The following is a 21,774-nucleotide window of genomic DNA, read 5'->3' as shown; positions in this document are numbered from 1 at the left end:
CTACACCCTGTAAAAATAAAAATAAAAAATACATATTTTTTATATAAATTCTATATTAAAAAAAAAAAAAAAAAACCAACCACACTTATGTTACAAACACACTTCAAATATTCTTTCAAAGACAAGGTCATGCACGTTTATGTTTGGAAGGTGGGGAGGGGGGGGGGGGGGGGAGGTACATGCACGATGTCGTTCCTGTGGCAGACACTTCTCTCTTTTTCCTCCGTTTAACAAAAAATATGTTTTTCCCGTGTTCTTTCATGAAAATGGTAAAACGCCAATATATCAAAAGCTTGTTTGGGTTTTACCATGGAGTTCTCTCAGATTCCTTGGTGTCATGTATAACTAATTCTTCAAGGATTTGGACCTAAAGAAGATGTTCATTATTACCCTAATTTCTTTAAAGAGTAAGATAAATGAAGATTCAACTAATGGAGTTGATTCTACATGCATATTTTATGGCAGGGGTTCAAGTTCATTCTAACTATATACTCCTATCTTTCCCAAGCCTGGTTTTGCTATTTGCATTTCAAATTGAAAGAATCTGGGATTGGAGAGGACCCTGTACTCCGAGTTCTTAGATTTCTCGCATATCCTGCAAGAATCATGTGAGTGCAGGCTTCAACCAGTTCAGAGCCAGGGAAAGGGTAAGAATAAATTCCGGGCTAAACTAATGGATTTATTTGCATCAGCTGCTTGGATCAGTTGCAGAAGATATGATGTTGATGGAGAGAATAAGTTGTGGGAGATGCTTCTGTGGATCAAACTGCAGTGACGATAACGTTTAGAAATGTGCAGTACAAGCATAAGATTCTTTAGATATTACGTATTTCGGACTTCATCGTGTATGTAAATCTTAGGCAAAGGGAAAAGAAAATAAAAATTAAAGATGTGTTTCTTCATCATCTCCTTCTTTGTTTTTTTCTTTTTCTATAGTTGTTCTCGTTGGCTCTTAAGAAGCCTATATATGATTCTGATTGTTCTTGATTCCGACACAATATTGGTTTTTCTTCTCATGAAATTTCAGGATTTTTTTATTAATTTTAAAATTCGTTGCACTGATTATTTTATACAGTCCATCGCCTTTCGATTCAACAATCAATCCGACAATTGAACTGATAAGCAATTGGCTAATGGTTTGGACCAGACAGGTCCGATCGAGTTGAGTTTGTCAATTATGCACCACAGTAGCATAAAGGGTAGGCAATAATTGAGTTTTCCTCCCTGCAAGCGTTAGAAGTTATTGAATATATTTTTTACGAAAAATAATAATTTTATTATATTAAAAAGAGGACACAGTCGTAATTATGAATTTCCAAATAAATTCTTAAGCTATACTCTTTTTTTTAAAAAAAAATGTTAAAATTTCTATGCATCTCGAGCTTAGGAATCTTATATCATCGTTGAAAAGGAAACTAGTCGTTTCACAGGACTTTGTTCTATGAAAGAAACAAAATTGATAGTACCAAGATCTTTTTCCAGCAACAAATCCAAGGGCTGCCCCATTTGAAATTGAAACCTCCTTAAAACTGTAGATCAGCTTTTTGATACAGTGTAAATTAACTTGTTTTAATTTAATAATTTAAATTATTTAATGAGATTTTTAAAATATAATTTATATTATTTATAATATATCCTTCAAATAAAAAAAATTAAGCTTGAAATTTATATAAATTCATATTATTTTTATGCTTAATTTTTATTAAATAGATAAAAATAATAAAAAATTAAATTCGTAACCACTTGATTATCACGATTTTAATATCATATAAAAAACTATCTCAACAAAACATTTAAATTATTTAATAAAATTTAAAATATAATTTATATTATTCTCTTACATCTAATAAATCTTATTAAAAAACTATGTTAAACACACAATTCAAAACAAAGAGCCTCGTAAATTAACGATACTGAACTAAATAAGAATTAAACCATCGATTTTGTATCATTTAAATATATAATTATTTGGAGAACTAAAAACATCCAATCCAATGACCGATTCATTAAAAGCAACAGGAAAGGAAAACTAATCACGAGGATGAAGAAAATTAATGCTTTAGCTTAATTATTATGGATAATAATACTATATTACAAAATTTTGAGAATAAAGTATGTTTTATTAGGAATTTTTCTCTTCTATATAACTTTTTTTATTTATAGGTTTAAAATTCTAAACAAATAATTGATTAAACCGAAAAAAAAAAAATTTTAAATAAAAATAATAATTTTATCAACTTAACCGGTCAACTTGTTTTTGGCAAGTAAACAAATTGTTTTGTTTTTTTAAAAAAATTAAAAATATAATTTATTTTAAAAATGATTTTGCCATCAATAATAACTTCGGCATCCCACAAAGGTGCGTTTTTGGAACAAGGATTTGTGTTAAGATAATCCTCCTTGATTCTTAAATATTGATAGACTTTTAAAGTTAATTAGAAAAAAAAAAAAAAAAAAAACAAAGAAAAAGCAAGGTGATCAAGGCTACCTTTCATCCTTATTCTTAGACATTAAAAATATAAATATTTAGAAAAAGTCATCAGGTCAACGCAGGATAAAAGGCTTTTTTCTTGGGGGGTATCTGATGACGAGAGGGGCCCAAAGGACCAAAAAGAATCAACATCTTCAAGAGATTGGATTCGATCCAGTTCACAAACAACACCTTTAAAAAGCTTTTTCCTCCTTGATTCATTGTTTCGGCCCAATTTACAAGCAACGGTTTTCAAGGCCCAAGGTTGTCTCTAGAAACAAGATATTTTCTTTACCCACAGCCTCCTTAAAATTTTTTAAAAAAAATTAAAAAAAAACAGCTACGGAAGCACCGTGCTCCAACACGAAACAAAGTGCATCTATTCACAGAGGGTGTAGCCGAGGGCGGCACCTATTTGGGATGCTTTGCATTGAGCTCTGTGATTTTCGGCCTATTTTAACGTCCATGATGTCGATGATGAATCCTGGTTGAGTTATTTGCATGTTGTTGACGTCGATTTCACCTCTCATCATCTTGATCGCCATTGACATACTTGGTCGAAGCCCACATTTCTCCTGCACACAGAGCAAGGCAATCCTTACAAATCCAACAGCTTCTGTTTCTAAGAAGTCGGCATTCAGCATCGGATCCACTAGTTTTAGAAGGTTGTCGTTCTTGTACATTTGCCATGCCTGCAAGAATCATTGTCCAAAACATGATTTCAGTAGCAAATCGAACAGGCCATCGGAGCAAACTGAGCACGTTCAATGGCTAATCTAGCATGTTTCCCGTAATTAACTTGAACAGCCAGGCCCCTTTCGACCATGTAATGAAAATAAAGAACAGCCAGGCCCAGCACATCAAAGTGGTTGGTGGTATTAAAACAATAATCATTTATTAACTTCTTGGAGTTTGGAAGAAAATAAAATCCACAATGGCCCTTTTGATTTCAAGCAATAATGGTAATTAATTAAAAATTGTGCTCAAATATTCCAACGAGCACTGCTGACTTTCTTTATCTTCGCTCCAGAGCAACAAAGAGTCAAATACAAGAGAATGAATGGTATGATTGTGATATATACAAAATACTTGGGCACATATTAATAGATCGACGCCGTCTACCATCTTCTTCTTTGCCCGTCTTCTCTTCCAGCCAAACTCATATAACCATGGAATAAAAAACCAGTCGTTAAATATCAATGGAAGATTTATCAAGATTAACAACATATTCTCACCGCCAGAACAAAATACAATGATTGGTGGGAATAATATAATTAAAATGAAGTTAATATCTGGTGTCTTTTTTTTATGTTGGGGAAATCGCTTTGAATAAAAAAGGTTATAGAGTGTTGCCTATGGTGGAGAAACCGGGCCGAGTGGCGGAGGAAGCGGTGGGAAGGGGAGAAAAAACAGTGCGGGAAGCCAGCAAGCGGGGAAGTAAACAAATGATTGATTAACAGGTGCCCGTGTAGTTTGCTCGTATTACAACTATACCATTAACTTGCCTGCATTTATTAGATTAGGTGCACCTTTTAAAAGTCCTCAACTTGGAGGGGAAATTCTGATTAGATCGCCCGTGTAATATTTATAATTTCGATGTGCTGGTATTAAAATGAAAATATTATTTTAATATATTTTAAATTAAATAATATATAACAATACATCACCAAACATGCAGGCTTCAATTTCAATCAATAGAGTTATTAATTAGTAATTTGAAACTCATGTGATTTCTCATTTTTCAATATAAAACAATTAAATTCCTCTTTATAAACTACAAGATGGAATAATCTATGTAGAGAAACATAGATTTCCTCTTGTTTCTTCATTTTCTGGCTTAATATATTTATTCAATTTATAGAGATGTGATCTGTTTTATTGCTTGATTGAGAAAACATTTAGTAAATTCATGATTTTTTTATTAAAAAAAATGAAATTGCATTAGTTTCAAGTGATCACTGTATAATTATATCAACTGAAATCAATGTAAAGATCTGTTATTAATACATTGATGATCCAATCTAGACAAAAAAAATATTACAGTTACATATTATCAAGTACATCTATATGATTTGAGCTTTTGTTAGATTTTCATTAAATAATAAATAAATTACTAGGCGTTGCCCAATAATATATAGAGCGTATTCTATTTTATAAGACGAGGACTGCTGTTTGCAGCTTGTAAAAAACAGTAATACCTTCTCCACCAGGTAGTGTTCTCCAAGTTCTGGATCGAAATCAACAGCTTTTCGCCCGCTGATTATTTCAAGAAGTAGCACTCCAAAACTGTAGACGTCTGTTTTCCGGGTCAGACGGCCACTAATGGCATATTCCGGTGCAAGATATCCCCTTTACAACAAAATAGACAGTGACTACGATTTTATTACAACGACCAATCAGAAAATCTTGATTTACATGAACAGAAATAGTCAGATGGCTTCGACATATATGCATGAACCAAGTTCGTGTCACAATCTTTCAAACAATAAACCCAGCAAGATATTTGATAAGAGGAAAAGGTGAAAAATGCACTTACAATGTGCCAGCCACTCGTGTACTGACATGAGTACAATCTTCAGGAAATAGTTTAGAGAGACCAAAATCTGAAACTTTCGGACACAAATTATGATCCAAGAGTATATTGCTTGCTTTTATATCTCGATGCACAATACGGGGCTTAATCTCCTCGTGGATATAAGCAAGACCTTGAGCAATGCCTAACGAAATCTCTCTCCTTGTTTCCCACCTGAAGTTGGCTCTTTTTTCCTCGGAACCTTGAATTTAAGCAGAATCACAACAAATGAATTGGTCATTGTCGAAAACTGGTATTGGATGGAATCAATATAAGAGTTGATCGGAAGATTTACCGAGCAAAGTTTGAGCAAGATTGCCGTTTTCCATGTAGTCATAAACGAGAATCCTATAAGGACCATCAATGCATCCACCGTGTAACTTAACAAGATTTTCATGGCTAATGTTGGACACCGAAGCTATCTCAGAGATGAACCCCCTGTCTCCTTGTTTTGATCCCGCAGAAAGCATTTTGATGGCAACCATTCTCCCATCTTGCAGGATTCCCTTTAAATCCCAACAACATAACGTATCATCAACAAAACAATCTTACCAGATTAAGACAATTCTTTAATGGAACAGTGAAGCTGCTTTGGTGTGCAAAATACACCTCTTTACTGTTTTGGAGTTCAAAACAAGACCGTTTTACAGAAAAATTGAGTAATTTTTTGTAGATTCGCCCTGATTTACAGTATGGTACCTGATGTTTTATAACTTAGAGAATAGTTCCTCTCTGCAGAGAGGTCAGAGGAGGGGAGGGATGAGAAAGTTTTTTGGCTACTTTCTAGTGCAAAATGATGTCGTTTTCCCAACGGTTTCAGGGCATTTCTATGTAGCTTACACTTATGTTTTACAAGATGGTCTCCACATTTCTATAATCTACAAAATGGTCCCTGATGAAGAGGGAAAAGGAGAAATGGAGAAATGAGGAGTTGGTTATCAGACCCAAGCATTTGTGCCTAGTAGGGGTGAGCAAATTCGGTTCGGTTCGGTTTTTATAAAAAAAATAACCAAACCGAATTAAAAAAAAAAAAAAACCGAAACCGGTTCGAACCGGCCCGTTTCGGTTCGGTTTTTAGGGAAAACCGGTTCAACCCGGTTTGGCTCGATTTTTTCTGGTTTGACTCGGTTTTTTCGGTTTGACTCGATTTTGGCTCCTTTTTTCCGGTTTGGCTCGGTTTTTTTGGTTCGGTTCGGTTTTATAAGCCTAAAACCAATACCGAACTGGTCGATTTTTTCAAATTTTTAATATGTTTTTTTTCTCGGTTCGGTTTTTTCGGTTATTTTTTTCTCGGTTTTCTTAATTTCTTGGTTTTTTTGCTCACCCTAATGCCTAGCATAAGAACCTAGTTGTTTCTTAATTTTATTTTCTTTGTTATTAAACCACCTTTTATCCCAAGATCTTGAAAAAGAGATAATTAATTTTTTTTTTTTTTTTTTTTTTCGGTACACAGCCTTATAAAATAATTAATTAGGATATGATTCTTTCCTTTCAATGGACATATTTCTTCAAAAAAAACAATATAATATTAAATGTTAAAATATTAAAATCTAACAAATGAAATTAGTCAAGTTTATATATATTTTATTGAACATTATTAATTCCAATTGCGTAAGAGCTAGCATGCTCGTTAAAAGCTTGTTTGAAAGTGTAGTTGAAGTTAATTTTTAAAATGTTATTTATTTAAAAATACATCAAAATAATATTTTATTATTAATTTTAAAAAATTATTTTTTACATCAATACATCAAAATGATTAAAAAACATTAAAAAAATATTAATTTAAAGTAAAGAAAAACATTAAAAAAAATTAATTTTTTTCAAAAATACAAACAAACTGAGCCTAATTATGTTTTAAATCATAGTAAATATGATTGGACTATATATTTACCTTGTATACAGAGCCAAATCCGCCTTCCCCAATTTTATTTGATGAACGGAATGCATTGGTGGCGACTTTCAATTCATTAAACGAGAAAGCATGCACATTTTGAAGAACTTGCAAGCCTATAATTAATTACCACGAGTAATAAATAGTTCATTAATTAGATCACGAGAGAAGGAGGCAATAATTAATAAAATACTCGTAATAATAAGAAAGATTAATTTTATCATACGTGGCATGAGCCACGAGGTTGCATTAACGTGTAACGGCAACTTAAATATAAAAGGATGGAAGACTTAGCTAGAAAACAGCTAATGTTTTCATGAACAACAACACTAATATTGGTTCAAATTCATTACATGGTTAGCTCCTCGAGATTATTATTCTACATTTAAATTTATGATTTCGTGGTGGATATATATAGTTTATCTTTGAAAAAACCTCTCTTACGGCAAGAGACTCTTAATTTCCAGTATTTTTACATACTGCCCAGAATTTATTGGTTAAAACACCGTCAGATCCTGGGTTGCTTTTGGATTTTCTCGTTAGTACAGTTCACACTCCACCCAAAACAAAATTAGAATTTGAAACTGCAGGGTTATATCCTATTTATTTTTACATTTAAAAAAAATTAATTTTTTTCTTTGCTTTCAATTTTTTTTCAAATATTTTTAATTTATTAATATCAAAAATAAATTTTAAAAAATAATAATAACAATATTATTTCATGTATTTTCAAACAAAATCATTTTAAAAACAACTATTATCACAAAACCAAATAAACTCCTAATAACTTCCATGACTATCCCGTGGATATCACATAAGCTCCTTCACTGGAAAATATTTTTTATAGAAAATATATTATTTTTTAATGTATAATAATCATAAAAAATAAACTATAAAATTATTTATTAATGTTTTACTTTGTAAAATTTTATATAACATAAATGATTTTGTATAAGCAATGCTAGAAATAAACAAGTCAAATTTGAAAAGTACGGAGGAGGATGTAAAATTCTCAACATCAAGGAGTAGGTTTTTTTTTACTAAAAAAACATCAATCTTGTATTTATTTTTACATCAATATAAAATCAACATAAAAACATAAAAAACAATTAATTGTTTTTAAAAAGCAGCTTGAACGCGTAAATAAACAGGGTCTAAGCCACGCCAAGCACCCCAAATGTAACTTGCCTTCGTGAACATATAGTTGCAGGGATGCAAACACTAGGACAAGCTTTCTTTTATTAATTACTTATTAAATAGACTTATCTGTACTAGATACTTCAATCCAACGCTGCTTTAAAAATTAATCTCGTAGCATCAGAAGAAAAAAGACGAGTAAAAGAAGTCGCTAAGATTCCAAAATGAAGAGTTAATACCTTGCATGAGTGCATTGTCTGTGGGGATGTCAGACGAGGAAGAGAAGCATTTAGAGCAAGAGAAGGAGAACCTCATCATGCTTCTAAACGTGCTGCTGCTTCGATGCTTGGAGCTGCTGTTTTTCACCCTTCCCAAACTTGACATCTTAATTATTCTATATGTCTAGTTGATGAACAGCAATAGAAGTTGAACCCTAAGAAATCCACATACGAATGGAGGAAAGGATCAGAAAGGAGGAGGAGGAGATAATGGTGGAAGGTTCAAGTGTCAGTGCTAGAGGCTTGTTAGCAAGGGAGGAAAGGGTTTTATTTATGTGGGAATCTTTCGATAATTCAACAATATTTATTTCTTTAGGTAGAGAGGAACCACGATGGAGCCCTCCTTGAACGAACAAAAAAAGGCCTAAAGTTACGTTATTCCACGGAGATAGATATTATTATTAATAATATATAGTATGCACTGTTTGTTTTTTTTAATTGTTTCAGATCGGTTGTCAATTTTTCATATCAGTTAACGCCGCTGGATTCAGCTCCATGGACTGGTGGGGCGGCGCCCGGCAGCGTTGGGAGTTGGAGATGCCTGTTTTGTTAGACACGCATTTGGTCTTCTGACTTCTTTAAATTAAAATCAAAATATATTCGCAAAAGAGAGAATAAGCGATTGCCTCAGCAACACGAATTTCCATGTGAAGAACTCGAAACTTTGATTCAAACATCTCAAGCTAAATACGAAGACAAGATTATGGGAATTCTTAGGTAAAGCTTGTTTACTAATTTAAATAGACACTATTAAGATTTGAAGTTTTCACTGTTATTCATTGTTTTCTGCTTAATTAGTTATATCTAATTTTTAAAATTAGAATATAAACTCTTGATTATTTGATCAGAAGTTATTGGAATAAATATTAATATATAATTTATATTATTTTTTAATTTTAAAAAATATATTTTTATATTGTTTTGTTTTGGAATAATTAGATTTTACTTTAAAATATATTTATTTTTAAATTTTCATCAACACTTCTCTAGTAAAATATATTTATGCCTCTTTTATGATTTTTTTTTTTTTAGATTTTAACATATGGTTTTCAACTCAATGATATCCTAATGTGAAGTCATATTAGAACCAATTGGATTGCGCGCAGCATTTTGAGCAAAGTCAATTTGTTATTTGATTATATAAATTGCACCCATTATTGGATATTCTTCAGGACCGAAGAAGTCTATCCAACTCTCATGGTTTATTAATTAAACAGCCCGAGACGACTTTCACTCTCATGAGATGAGACGTCGATGACAGGGGATGCATCCGTCGCTGTTGCATTATTGCTCTGATGTCATTTTTATTCTTCTTTTTGGCTCCACTTGAACAAGGAAACCAGGAAAATAAAAGCGACCAAGTCTGTGTGACCTCAAATTTCTGACCAGGGGCTTTGATTTGAAATAGTTTAGGGCAGATATTCTACCTTAATTATTAATCGGCAACAGCCGTTCAAAGGGTGTATAGTGACCAGTCCAGGTCCAAAGAAGTTCTACAGTATTGGATTTTAGACAACCATGACCGAGTCAAGAAACATGAGCTTCTCGCGTCCTTACATTCTTGTCCGAAGAGGATTTCCCACTCCAATTCTGCTTCTGTCCTTTGAACGAATAGGTTGTTCAGGGTGTGCACAGTAGAATCAATTAGAGATTTTCATTTATTTTTTCAATATAAAATTAAAAATTAATAAATATATAAGAAAAAATTATATTCTTTCAATACAAAATAAAAAATAATTTTAAATATAACATAAAATAAAAAATCCTTTCAAATAATATCTCAAACTTTGTTATTGATAACGAAAGATATTTTTAAAGACCACCCTCCCCTGTCTCGTCGAAGAAAGTAGACTCTATGTTATTCTATGTCTACCTATGAATGGTGGTGAAATATCGAGTGTAAAAATATCCACCAGTAACATTTCTTTTATATTTCTTAAATAATTAATTCAATCTCTATTATATTATCTTTTTGAATTTAAAATATATACATTCTATTTAATTTTTATCATATAAATAAAAATAATAAAATTTAAACTCGTAATCGATTAATTAACAATACTATAATACCATGTTAAAAAATCAATACAACTCGATAACTTAAATTATTAAGTAAAGTTCAAAATATAATTTATATTATTCTCTAACAACATTTAATCATGATTTCAAATTTATGTGCAAAATATGATTAGTTTTTTAAAAAATATATAATTTGTTTAAAGCATAAACTACACCCTGCAAAAATAAAAAATAAAAATACATATTTTTTATATAAATTCTATATTAAAAAAAAAAAAAAAAAACAACCACACTTATGTTACAAACACCCTCCAAATATTCTTTCAAAGACAAGGTTATGCACGTTTATGTTTGAAAGGTGGGGTGGAGGGGGGGGGGGGTACATGCACGATGTCGTTCCTGTGGCAGACACTTCTCTCTTTTTCCTCCGTTTAACTAAAAATATGTTTTTCCCGTGTTCTTTCATGAAAATGGTAAAATCCTTTTTTTTTTTCCCGAAATTATTATAATTTTATAATCTGAATCATAAATTTAATAATTTAATTTGGGTTGACTCGTAAAGTATTTTTATTTTTTTTATTTAATATTTTTTTAATTATATCATTCAATATCAGATTAATTAATAATTAATTTTTATAATTAATTTTTTTTTAAGGTTATAAAGGTCTCAAGATTCAGGTCATAGATTTAATACGTTAATCCAGGTCAATTTAACATACCATCTTTTTAATATTTGAAAACAAAATATCATTTAATTTATAACCATATCAATATAAAAAATTTAATTATACATTATATTTTGAGTTCAATATAGTTTTTTAATTAAAAAAAATACTCCAGTAATATTTAAATATTTTTTTATATTAAAACATCTATACTACCTGTGGCTATAATATAAAAGCTTCCCTGTCATCAGTAATTGAGAAATCTATGTGACTGGGAGTACGATATAATTGTGCCTTTTTAATTTATTTATTTTTAAAATATATTATTTTAAAAATCCCCACACCCTATTCCACGCACCGGTAATTGTGTTCAGAGACCGCACCCTGAAAAGAAGAAGAAGTAACTTAGCAAGGTCTGTCTATACAGCAGAGACCTTAGTCACAGGGCTTCTGGTTCTAGATGGAGTAGCTTGAACTTTGAAACCTGGAAAGTAACAAAGCATTCTCTGGGCTGTCATAGTCACGTGCTGACTGGGCATGCATTGTTTTCTAGGCCAGGCTTGTAACCTGCACCCTAAACTGGACTAGAAGTATGGAAGATAGACTATTTCTGATAAAATCCTATATTCTGAGGCTTCACAGTGTATACGATTTGTTTGGTTTTATGTTTTATAAGTATTTTTTAAAAAATTTAAATTTTATTTTATTTATTTTAAATTAATATTTTTAGATAATTGTAATACGCTGATATCAAAAATAATTTTTTAAAAATAAAAAATATTATTTTAATATATTTTTAAATAAAAAACATTTTAAAAAATAACTACTACTATATTTTCAAACAATCATAATCTCCAGGTCAGTATAAAATGAAAATACTAATTACTAAGGGATGAACCTTCTTTTTTCTCGAACCACACTCCAATAAGCGTCGACAAAAAAAAAAAAAAACCGGGAGCAGTCTAACTTGGGCCAATACGTGTTTCGATTTGTGCTTCACGAATAGAGCCAGGCATTTCAGGCTTTGGTCCAAGACAAGACAGGCCGATGACATTTTGGGCCAAAGCTGTTTAATGCTCACTTCGGCCTTAAGAGGTCATTATGGGCCAATGCTTTTGTTGAGGTGTCTTTTGCCAAATCCATTCATTGCAAATCGTTATCTTACTTGTGTTTGATAAGCAAGATGTCACACGCGTAAAAAAAAAAAGAGAGAGCTTTTAAATATTTTAATAAATATTAAAAATTAAATTTTTATTAATTATTTTTTTGAAAAGAAGTGATTTTATTTTCTGTAACTACAGAAATATAAAATATAGAATTTATTTTATTTCTATCTTTATATATAATAGTATATTTTATTCTCTCAAAATTTATATAGAAAATTTAATTAAAGGGTTATAAGATAAACATGTTTTTCTTTCATACCGAGATTTCATCTCTTAAAAGATTTTTCATGGATCCAGATATATATATATATTTTTAAAAATATTTATTTGAATGTAAAAATTATAAAGTTTTAAAATCACAAACATTAAAATAATAAGTGATTGTATAAGCTTACAGTCATGTTCTTACTCGCTTCATTGTATATTCATGTAATCGTACTGCAAAGTGATATAACCAACCCTAGACAAATCTGATCAACCCAGATATATATATATTTTCTATTTATTAAAATTTAATTTTTATATATATTTTAGATTGTGTTGATGTATTTATCTTAAAAATAATTTTTTAAAAAAATGTATATTATTTTAATATATTTCTAAAATATACTTTAAAAAATAACTATAACTATAGTAATTCTACCCAAACTATAATTTAGAGATTGGTGAGTGGAGTTTAAAGGGAAAGGCTGGGCATATAAAAGAAAAACACCCCCAAATTATGCCCAGTTGGATCACAAATTCACAAACCCACATCCTAAAAGTGATCTTGATCGATCCTACGTACGGTTGGAATTCGTCAAGGTTGCCGTGGGATTGCACGATTTTAAGCTTGTGGACTCGAGATGCAGGAGACTGGTCACGTGCTTGTGTCTTCACTTGGGAGAGTGATGCGCATGGAAAATTATAGATTTTTGTCATTTTACTATAAGATTTTAAACTTTTTTTTTTGTTTTCTATTAATAAATTCACTATAGAGGTAGTTAAACTGAAAAGCAAGAGTTCGACGGTGGTTCACCTTTTTTTCCTTAGATTTTTAGCTATATAGTTTGCAGGATCTGTTCGCTTTTTCAGTATTTATGAACCATATAACTAGCTCAGCAGCAAGCAAAGGCTCCGCGTTTGTTTGAATCGATTAACCATTGATGCATGCAATCTTTTAATTCTCAAAAACCTTGCTGCTGTACTGATAGAAAGGTGGCGATATGATATCTAACAAAACCACCAGCTCAGGAAAACGGATTTTGTTAGGACATTGTTGATTGACAACTATGATAGTTACACCTGCAACATTTAACCTGAGCTGTCTGTTGTTAATGGGGGTATGTATTTTGGTGTTCTCGCTTTCGCGTATCGGCTAGTACTCTTATTCTCAGCAATTTTCTCTGGAATTTGATTCAACTGCATGGTGGAATCCAAGCATATGTGAAGAGAGGGAGACTATTCTTTGAAATTGTCTCATTGGGTTTTGTTGATGCCATTTCCGTGCCTCCTGTGGTCATCCAAGACGATGAGTGGACATGGGGAGATGTGTGCCATTACTTGACTGAAGAAAGAGCATCTTATAATTATTATTTTAAATTTATTTTCTAATAATTAAAAGTTTGGATAGAATCATTAAATGTTTATATAATCATTAATTTTAAAATTTATAAAATTAGTTAAAATATATATAAACTAGTTTAAACATACACTTAACAATAAAAAAAGGCATTGATAACGTAGTTATTTCACCTGGAACTGGTTCTCTAACAAGTGCAGCGATATAGGTAATGGAGTTCTTATTGTTTACATGTTCCTGAACTGTATCAATAGTTATTTCACCTGGAACGGTTGTTTTTTTTTTTATTATTGTATTAATAGTTGTGTTTTAAAGTAATTTTAATATAAAAATATATAAAAATAATATTTTTTATTTTATAAAATTTATTTTTAATATAGTACATCAAAATAATAAAAAATAATTTGAAAATAAAAAAATAAAAATTTTCCATATTTTTCAGAATCATAATTTATCACAAAAACAAACAATATCGCTGAGTGTCTCCTGTCGTGTTCTTGCAGCCCCAGAAGGCCGAGAATTGAGAAACATGATTAATGTTTTCAAATTCTCCACAGAACAGAACAACCGAACCTGGGGAGCCATATAATTGACCAACTGACCAAGTCCTCACGTGGTGGTAGTGTGGACAAATCGGAGGTTGGTAGCTCTTTCCAGCTGAGATTGAAACCCGATTGGTCAACGCCAAAGTTCCCACAATTACTGCCTAATTGATTCTTTTTATTTTTATTATTTTTTTAATTTCAGGAATTGGTGGTTGGCTGTATATTTTACTGGGAAAACCTTGTCTATCATGAGCGTGTTTGGCAGTGTAGTAGCGGTTGCTTTTCAAATAGCTTTTCGTGCTGAAATACATGTCAATGATGTTTTTTTATTTTTTAAAAATTATTTTTAACATCAGCATATCAAAACGATCCAAAAAGTACAAATCGAACTTAATTTTAGTAAAAAAATAATAATTTGAATTTAGACAAAACACCATTTGGAACGCAGTGCCAAACAATGTCTATATCCGTTTTAAATTGTATTTAAAACACCATCAATTTGAATAAAATCTGATAGAAATAATTGGCTAAGAAATTCTACATTTATAATCAAATAATTCTTGATAAAATCTATTAAATGTAAGACCCGATTGATTGAGTTGGGAAATAAGGTGTTGTTTTCTTTATATAAGTGATATCTTTTCACTTTTTTCTACTCAAGTGTTTATATTTTAAAGTATAATAACCCAGACAAATATTAAGAATTAAAAAGGAAAGAAAATTTTAGTCATGCCACTAAAAATTAACCAAACTTCTATCCCTTAGCTAGTAAAAGATTTCCATTCAAATCCTATTTTATCGATTTTTTTTTCTTATCGTTTTTATTTTTACCCCGCCACCAACCAGATTTGTATGAGTGTTTGTGATTGGGCCGTGGTCTTCCCATCCCCTCCCCACTATCTGCTCACCTACCCAATAACTTAAAAAAAGAAAAAGAAAAAAAGGGAAAATCTTCACGCATAGAGAGAAAAGGAGGAGAAATTTTATATTGCTAACAAGTAACTCTTAATATTTTATTATTTTTTATAAAATATTTCGAATAATAATGGATATTATTTTTTAAAATATATTTTACTTAAAAATATATTAAAATAATATTTATTTAATTTTTTTAACATTAACATATTAAAATAATAAATATATAAAAAAATTAATTTTTTTTAAAAATCGTTATATCATATTCCCAAATACTTTATAATATATTTTCTTTTTTAAAAATAGAGAGTTAAATAAAAAAATAACAAGTAAAAACAGTCTTATATTTTTTTATGGTATATGAATTTAATTTTTTTATATATTTTTTTAAAATAAATTTAAAAAATATCTTTAATTATCTAAGTTTTTAAGTGTTTTTAATTTAAAAATATATTAAAATATTTATTTTAGTATATTAAAACAATCTGAAATAATTTAAAATTTTTTAAAGGTAATTAATTTAAAATAAAAATCAACATCAGTGACAAACGGTCACCGAGATATTTCTGACAGTACAGGGTAGGTGGCTACTGACTTTTTTTTTTTGTAAAACATCAAAATAAGCAACTACACCCAACAAACCACTTCTAACAAAACTCCACCAATTTGCTCTTCCATAAATAAGCCAATCTATCTCTCCCTCTCCCTCTCCCTCTCATTCAGTTTAGTAGAGAGATCAATCAATGGCTTCTTCTTCTACTCTTACTTCCAGGTCCTTCCTCGATTCCTCAAGAATCGATACCGCTTCGCTCTCGTCCGCCGACCTCCGTAAACTCTCAATCTCCTCCGTTCAGATCTCCTTCCGCTCACGTCTTCCAAAGAAACTCCGTAACGACAACCTTACTCATTCAATTAATCTCTCCCTGTCGTTTTTTCTTAAATATTAATTGAGGTTCACTGACCTTGACAACTGAGTTAATTTCATTGAATTGTAGAAATAAATGCGGCGGGTAGCACATTTGGGAATAATTTTAGAGTAACAACATTTGGTGAGTCACACGGTGGTGGTGTTGGTTGTATAATCGACGGATGTCCTCCGCGCATCCCGCTTTCCGAATCTGACATGCAATTTGATCTAGACAGAAGGTTTTTCCTCACGGATTTCTTAAAGAATTACTTGTGTGCATTGTTTTGTGGCTGAAAGTAGTTGTATGTTGTGTACAGGAGGCCTGGTCAGAGCCGAATTACGACTCCAAGAAAAGAGACGGATACCTGCAAAATATCTTCCGGTGTTTCTGAAGGTTTTATTTAGTTTTTTTTTTTTTTTTGTATTGCTGGTGTTGGTTTTTGATGTACTGATCTGTTGGTGGTGTTTTAACTGCAGGACAGACTACTGGGACGCCTATTCATGTATTTGTGCCAAATACTGATCAGAGAGGATTTGTGAGTATTTATTGAAATTTGGCATTGCATATATTCGGTGGTTAATTTAGCTGAAAAGGGTAAAAATAGAGTGTGTTTTTGGCAAAATTTATGATGGATGCGAAATGATTATGCGATTGTAGCCTTAAAGAATGTTTCCTAGGATTTTCAAAATGTTACTCTTCTTTGTACGCTATGATGGTGACTGCATGTATATTTGATTGCTAAAAGAAGTTGAGGCTCTGGATTTAATTTGAAAGCTACGGAATGAAATAGGTAATAGGGTGTCTATTTACTTGGAAAGGCACATGTACTTCTTGGTTGGCAATCTGTTTTGTAGTTTCTAAGGAGCTGAGAAGGTCTCATTCCTATTTTGTTGAATTTTCAGGATTACAATGAAATGTCTGTTGCTTACAGGCCTTCACATGCAGATGCGACTTATGACATGAAGTATGGTGTTAGATCAGTTCAGGTAGTGTATTTAAGCAATATGTAGTCTCTAATTATAAAGATACTGTTGGTGTTGTTGTGAAATGCAAGTGTGACCTAGTTTATTTGGATTCTAATTTCAGGGCGGGGGTAGATCTTCAGCAAGAGAAACAATTGGAAGAGTTGCCGCTGGAGCTGTTGCAAAGAAAATTCTTAAGCTATATGCAGGAACTGAGGTATGTTTATTAACTCTTGGGTGTAGAAAAACTTGTTCTTTTCTCTTTTTTTTCGATTCCCTGTTGAGGACAAATGATTATATCTTTGGGTTATTGGGCCTGTCAGTTTTATAGCTCACTTGCATGTTTGATTTTTGAGTTACTTGTATGGATAATGCTCGAGTATCCTGCATAAATGTTGCTATCTTAGGAATTTTAATTTTTGTTTCCAAATATCTGATGGATGGTAAAAGATTTTAAACGTCTTTAAATAAGTTCACTTAATTGTAATGATTTTATCATCAGAATAAAAAAAAACACAGTTATTCTAAGAGTGTATTTTTTCTGTTTTCATTGTATTTTCCCTTAACATTTGTTTTGTCTTCAGATTCTTGCTTATGTCTCTCAAGTCCACAAGGTTGTACTTCCTGAAGGAGTGGTTAATCATGACTCTCTTTCACTTGATCAGGTATGAATGCTGTTTTATGTTTTTTCAAAGAACTTTTATTTTGGCATTCATTAGCCATGTGAGAAGCAGACTAAGAAGTTTCTCCATATTTCTGGGATGTCAGTCTTGTTTTGCTAGTGGAAGAGTCCTTTTTAGCAAGAACCTCCCACAAATCTGAGTGCCTTGATTTGTTGCTCGAAGTGTTAGAGTCCTTTTTAGCAAGAACCTCCCACAAATCTGAGTGCCTTGATTTGTTGCTCGAAGTGTTAGAGTCCTTTTTAGCAAGAACCTCCCACAAATCTGAGTGCCTTGATTTGTTGCTCGAAGTGTTACAATACTTCAGCAACTGTAAAATTATATTTGGACTTCTGAAAGTTTGTCTGGGAAGTAATAGCATTTTATAAGTCGGAAAGTGTAGTTCCCTCTTTCTGGAGATTTTTACTAATTGGCTTCCTTTAGTTTTTGACTGACTTATTATCTGCACTTAGTCTGACCCAGCCAATATGCCACCTTAACAGATAGAGAGCAATATTGTCAGATGTCCAGATCCTGAATATGCAGAGAAGATGATAGCCGCCATTGATGCTGTCCGAGTGAAAGGGGATTCTGTTGGTGGTGTGGTCACGTGTATTGTAAGGAATGCACCACGTGTAAGTATCGATTCTCTCTCTATCCTCATGCAGCATGCATGTAATGTGCATGATGTTTCTTTGTCAGGTTTTGAATTGTTCAAAGAAGTTTCTAGATCCTAAAAATCCAAGGCTCATTCTTATGACTTGTTATAGCACAATCTTTGCCTGTTATTAAAATCTGTAATTGTATGCCAGGGGCTTGGTTCACCAGTCTTTGACAAACTTGAAGCTGAGCTTGCTAAAGCTGCTATGTCACTACCTGCAACGAAGGGCTTTGAATTTGGGAGTGGATTTGCAGGTTGAAAACTATTATATGCATCTGGCCCCTAAGTTTTTCAATCAAATTTGGTGATTCATAGTGATATACTTAGGATGCTACCATGCTCTTTGCATTTCTATATTGCTATATTTAAGCCAATTCTAAGTCTTAATCTATGATAAAAATCATTGCAGGTACTTTCTTGAGTGGGAGCGAACATAATGATGAGTTCTACACAGATGAACATGGAAGAATACGAACAAGAACAAATCGATCCGGTGGAATACAGGTGCGTGTTTGATTTGATTCTGGATCTTTTTCTAATTTTGGTATTTTGGTAAAGATGAATCCCTTGATGAGCATCACTTTTGACACTTCCTTCTGTTGGTGATCAGGGAGGAATATCAAACGGTGAAATTATAAACTTGAGAATAGCTTTCAAGCCAACATCTACAATAGCAGTAAGTTTGATCTATCTACACGCACCAATATTCGTGCATGCATTTATGTGTATGCTTAGCAATTTATTTTTAAGATGCAAATTTTATTGATGCAAAGATCATGTCTTTATGACCATATTTGTACCCATTCTGTTTGGTTGGGGTGGTTTACCATGTTTTCACCATACCCATGAGCCTGGGATTGGGTGGTAATTCAATATAATCATCCTGGATTCAAATCCAAAATGAGGATGCAAGAAAGAGTTCCATGAATGCACCAGCCCAGGCTTGCCTAGACCTGAATAGGAGGGATTTAGTCTCGATGTGCAAACATTGGCCTTGGATATTTGTGACCATTAAGTCATTGAAAAATGGAAGAAAGATCAAATTAATTAAAGGTCCATATCTTTTCATGTGCTTTGTGTGTTAAACCCTATCTTAGGATTTTCTAGCAAGGACTGATAGTTTGGAACCACATGCACACCCTCTGCCTACATGCATGTCATTAACAGCAAACAGTTGCTGCTCTTTCAGGTTTCTGAAGATTTGCCAGGAAGTACCAGATTGTTTTTCACATATTATGCTTTTACTACTCTTATTGATTCATTAAGCTATGCTTGTATATTTGAATATACTTTTCAAATATTTGCATGTAGTTTATTCCATATTCCATATTTATTTTGTGTGCTGGTTTTGCAGAGGAAGCAACATACAGTTACTAGAGATAAAAAGGAGATAGAACTAATAGCTCGTGGTCGCCATGATCCCTGTGTTGTCCCAAGAGGTATGTCCTTGGATAGTAGGATGATATTTGAAATATTTGAGAAATATTTTAGAACTTTGATGATTTGATCAATCTTAACCAAACTAATCCTCAACATTAAACTAGCTGGAGTGGGCGTGTAGGCTATATATCATCATCATTAAGGAAAATTGAAGAGAACCAATGTTTGCTCATGTATGTTTTCTCGTTTGATAGTGAATGATAAATTTTCTCTAAGAGTATGCTTTTGCTTGGGATGGTAATGCAGCGGTACCAATGGTGGAAGCTATGGTAGCCTTGGTGCTGATGGACCAGTTGATGGCACAATACTCACAAAGTTATCTGTTTCCCATCAATCCAGACCTACAAGAACCCTTGACAATGCCAAGACTTGAGGCAGCCAACGCATCTGTATGAAAGGTGACAGTTGCTGTAACATATTTTTCAGTTCTATATTAGTGCTACCAAGGTTCGCAACAAAGTTTCCTTGCTAAGACGTGTGGAATTACAAGTTAAATTTTGTTTTTCTTGTTTACTTGAGTATGTTGTTGTAATATCTAAAATTGCTTACGCTTCTTCTCAACATCTGTCTCTCATGGCAAAACTTGAGCAGATATCCGCTATTATTTAATAATTATCAATAAAGAAATCTGTATAATCAAAGAAGCTAGTGAACTTTTTTCTCTAGCGTTTATTTATTTATTTTTGCTTTTCGTATAAGTTGAAGCTTTCATAAAATTAGCTGAGATCAGCTGAAAGGACCCAGCTCCCGTCATATCCTTCTTTCTGGAAGCTGATTAAGCGATTTATTTTTGATCGAGATATTGATAATAGACTGGATTTTGTGTTGTCAAAGTTATATCCTTGCACGACAAAAAATGTTGGTTAGAGATAAAATTAAATCTTGATCTGGATTTGTTTGCCATGTATCGATGAAAACCGTTTAGAAGTTGTAAATGTAGGGATGAAAAAGGTTTTGAGAGGAGATTCTGCAATGGATACCTCTATGTAATCCTGCTTCCATGCATGTGAAAACTATAGCAACAGAGGATCTTGATGCATCTCCCTGTAAAGTGACCCTAATCTCCTCTAACCTGCGAGGAGGAAGAGCATAATTAAGTAGCTTCTGGTAAAACTCTGATTTGGGAGAATCCTTAGAGGGAGAATATGATTCAGGACTAATGTATCCGAAGAGTATATTCGATGTAAATTGTTTTATTTTAGTATTTAATTAAAATTTTCAATTATTTTTTAATTTATTTTTATTTACCATAAAAAATATCTTATTATTTTTTAATTACAAAAACTACAATATCCAGATATATATATATATATATATATAATATAATATTTTTTATTAAAAAATTATTTTTAATATAGCATATCAAAATAATCTAAAATTAAAAAAAAATATTAATTTGAAATAAATAAAAAATAAAAAAATTTAAATTTTTCAAAAAAACGTTTTTAAATAGAACTGTTACTTGAAACGCGTTTTCTCATTGATGAAAATCATTTTGTATTTTGATGCATTTTAGCGGTAGAATGAAATGGTGAAAGTAGCATTCAACAAAGCCTATCGCTTTCTTTCACTTTCGGTATGGACTATGGATAGTTAGTGTAGGACTGTAGGCTTAATTAGTTCACCCAATTACATCATAGGTTTGTTGTCTGTTGGACCAACTTAAGAAAGCTAGCCACTACCCTAATCCAAATAGCCTTTGATAGGTTAAGCTTTTCAACTAAAAGTGCTTGAAATTGATTTCTTTAAAGTATTTTTTTATTTTAAAATAAATTAAAATAATTTTTTTATTTTTAAAAATTATTTTAATATTAATATATCAAAATGATTCAAAAACATTAAAAAATTTAGACAAAAAAAATATTAATTTTTTTATAAATGTTATATTGAATACAATTTCAAAAATCCCTTGATAATTATGATAT

General features: G+C 31.7%; 2 protein-coding genes across 2 annotated transcripts; one reads left to right on the top strand and one right to left on the bottom strand.

The window, feature by feature from the left end:
* Positions 1–4,453: 4,453 nt before the first annotated feature.
* On the bottom strand, positions 4,454–8,712 carry LOC118052444 (putative serine/threonine-protein kinase). The gene is made up of 5 exons (XM_035063435.2): positions 8,310–8,712; positions 6,934–7,049; positions 5,338–5,548; positions 5,007–5,244; positions 4,454–4,819 (listed from the first exon to the last, which is right to left on the bottom strand). The coding sequence occupies exons 1-5, from the start codon at positions 8,452–8,454 to the stop codon at positions 4,534–4,536; spliced, it is 996 nt and encodes a 331-aa protein (XP_034919326.1). The 5' UTR covers positions 8,455–8,712; the 3' UTR covers positions 4,454–4,533.
* Positions 8,713–15,849: 7,137 nt separating this feature from the next.
* Positions 15,850–20,547, top strand: LOC118052438 (chorismate synthase, chloroplastic). The gene is made up of 13 exons (XM_035063422.2): positions 15,850–16,107; positions 16,215–16,365; positions 16,444–16,520; positions 16,604–16,662; positions 17,030–17,113; positions 17,214–17,306; positions 17,674–17,754; positions 18,252–18,383; positions 18,561–18,663; positions 18,819–18,913; positions 19,020–19,085; positions 19,764–19,848; positions 20,096–20,547. Exons 1-13 carry the CDS (start codon positions 15,963–15,965, stop codon positions 20,242–20,244), a joined length of 1,320 nt encoding a protein of 439 aa, XP_034919313.1. The 5' UTR covers positions 15,850–15,962; the 3' UTR covers positions 20,245–20,547.
* The last annotated feature ends 1,227 nt before the right edge of the window (positions 20,548–21,774 follow it).

This window comes from Populus alba, chromosome 8 (genome assembly GCF_005239225.2).
Source record: "Populus alba chromosome 8, ASM523922v2, whole genome shotgun sequence".
Taxonomy (NCBI): Eukaryota; Viridiplantae; Streptophyta; class Magnoliopsida; order Malpighiales; family Salicaceae; genus Populus; species Populus alba.
This window is presented reverse-complemented; position numbering and strand designations above follow the sequence as displayed.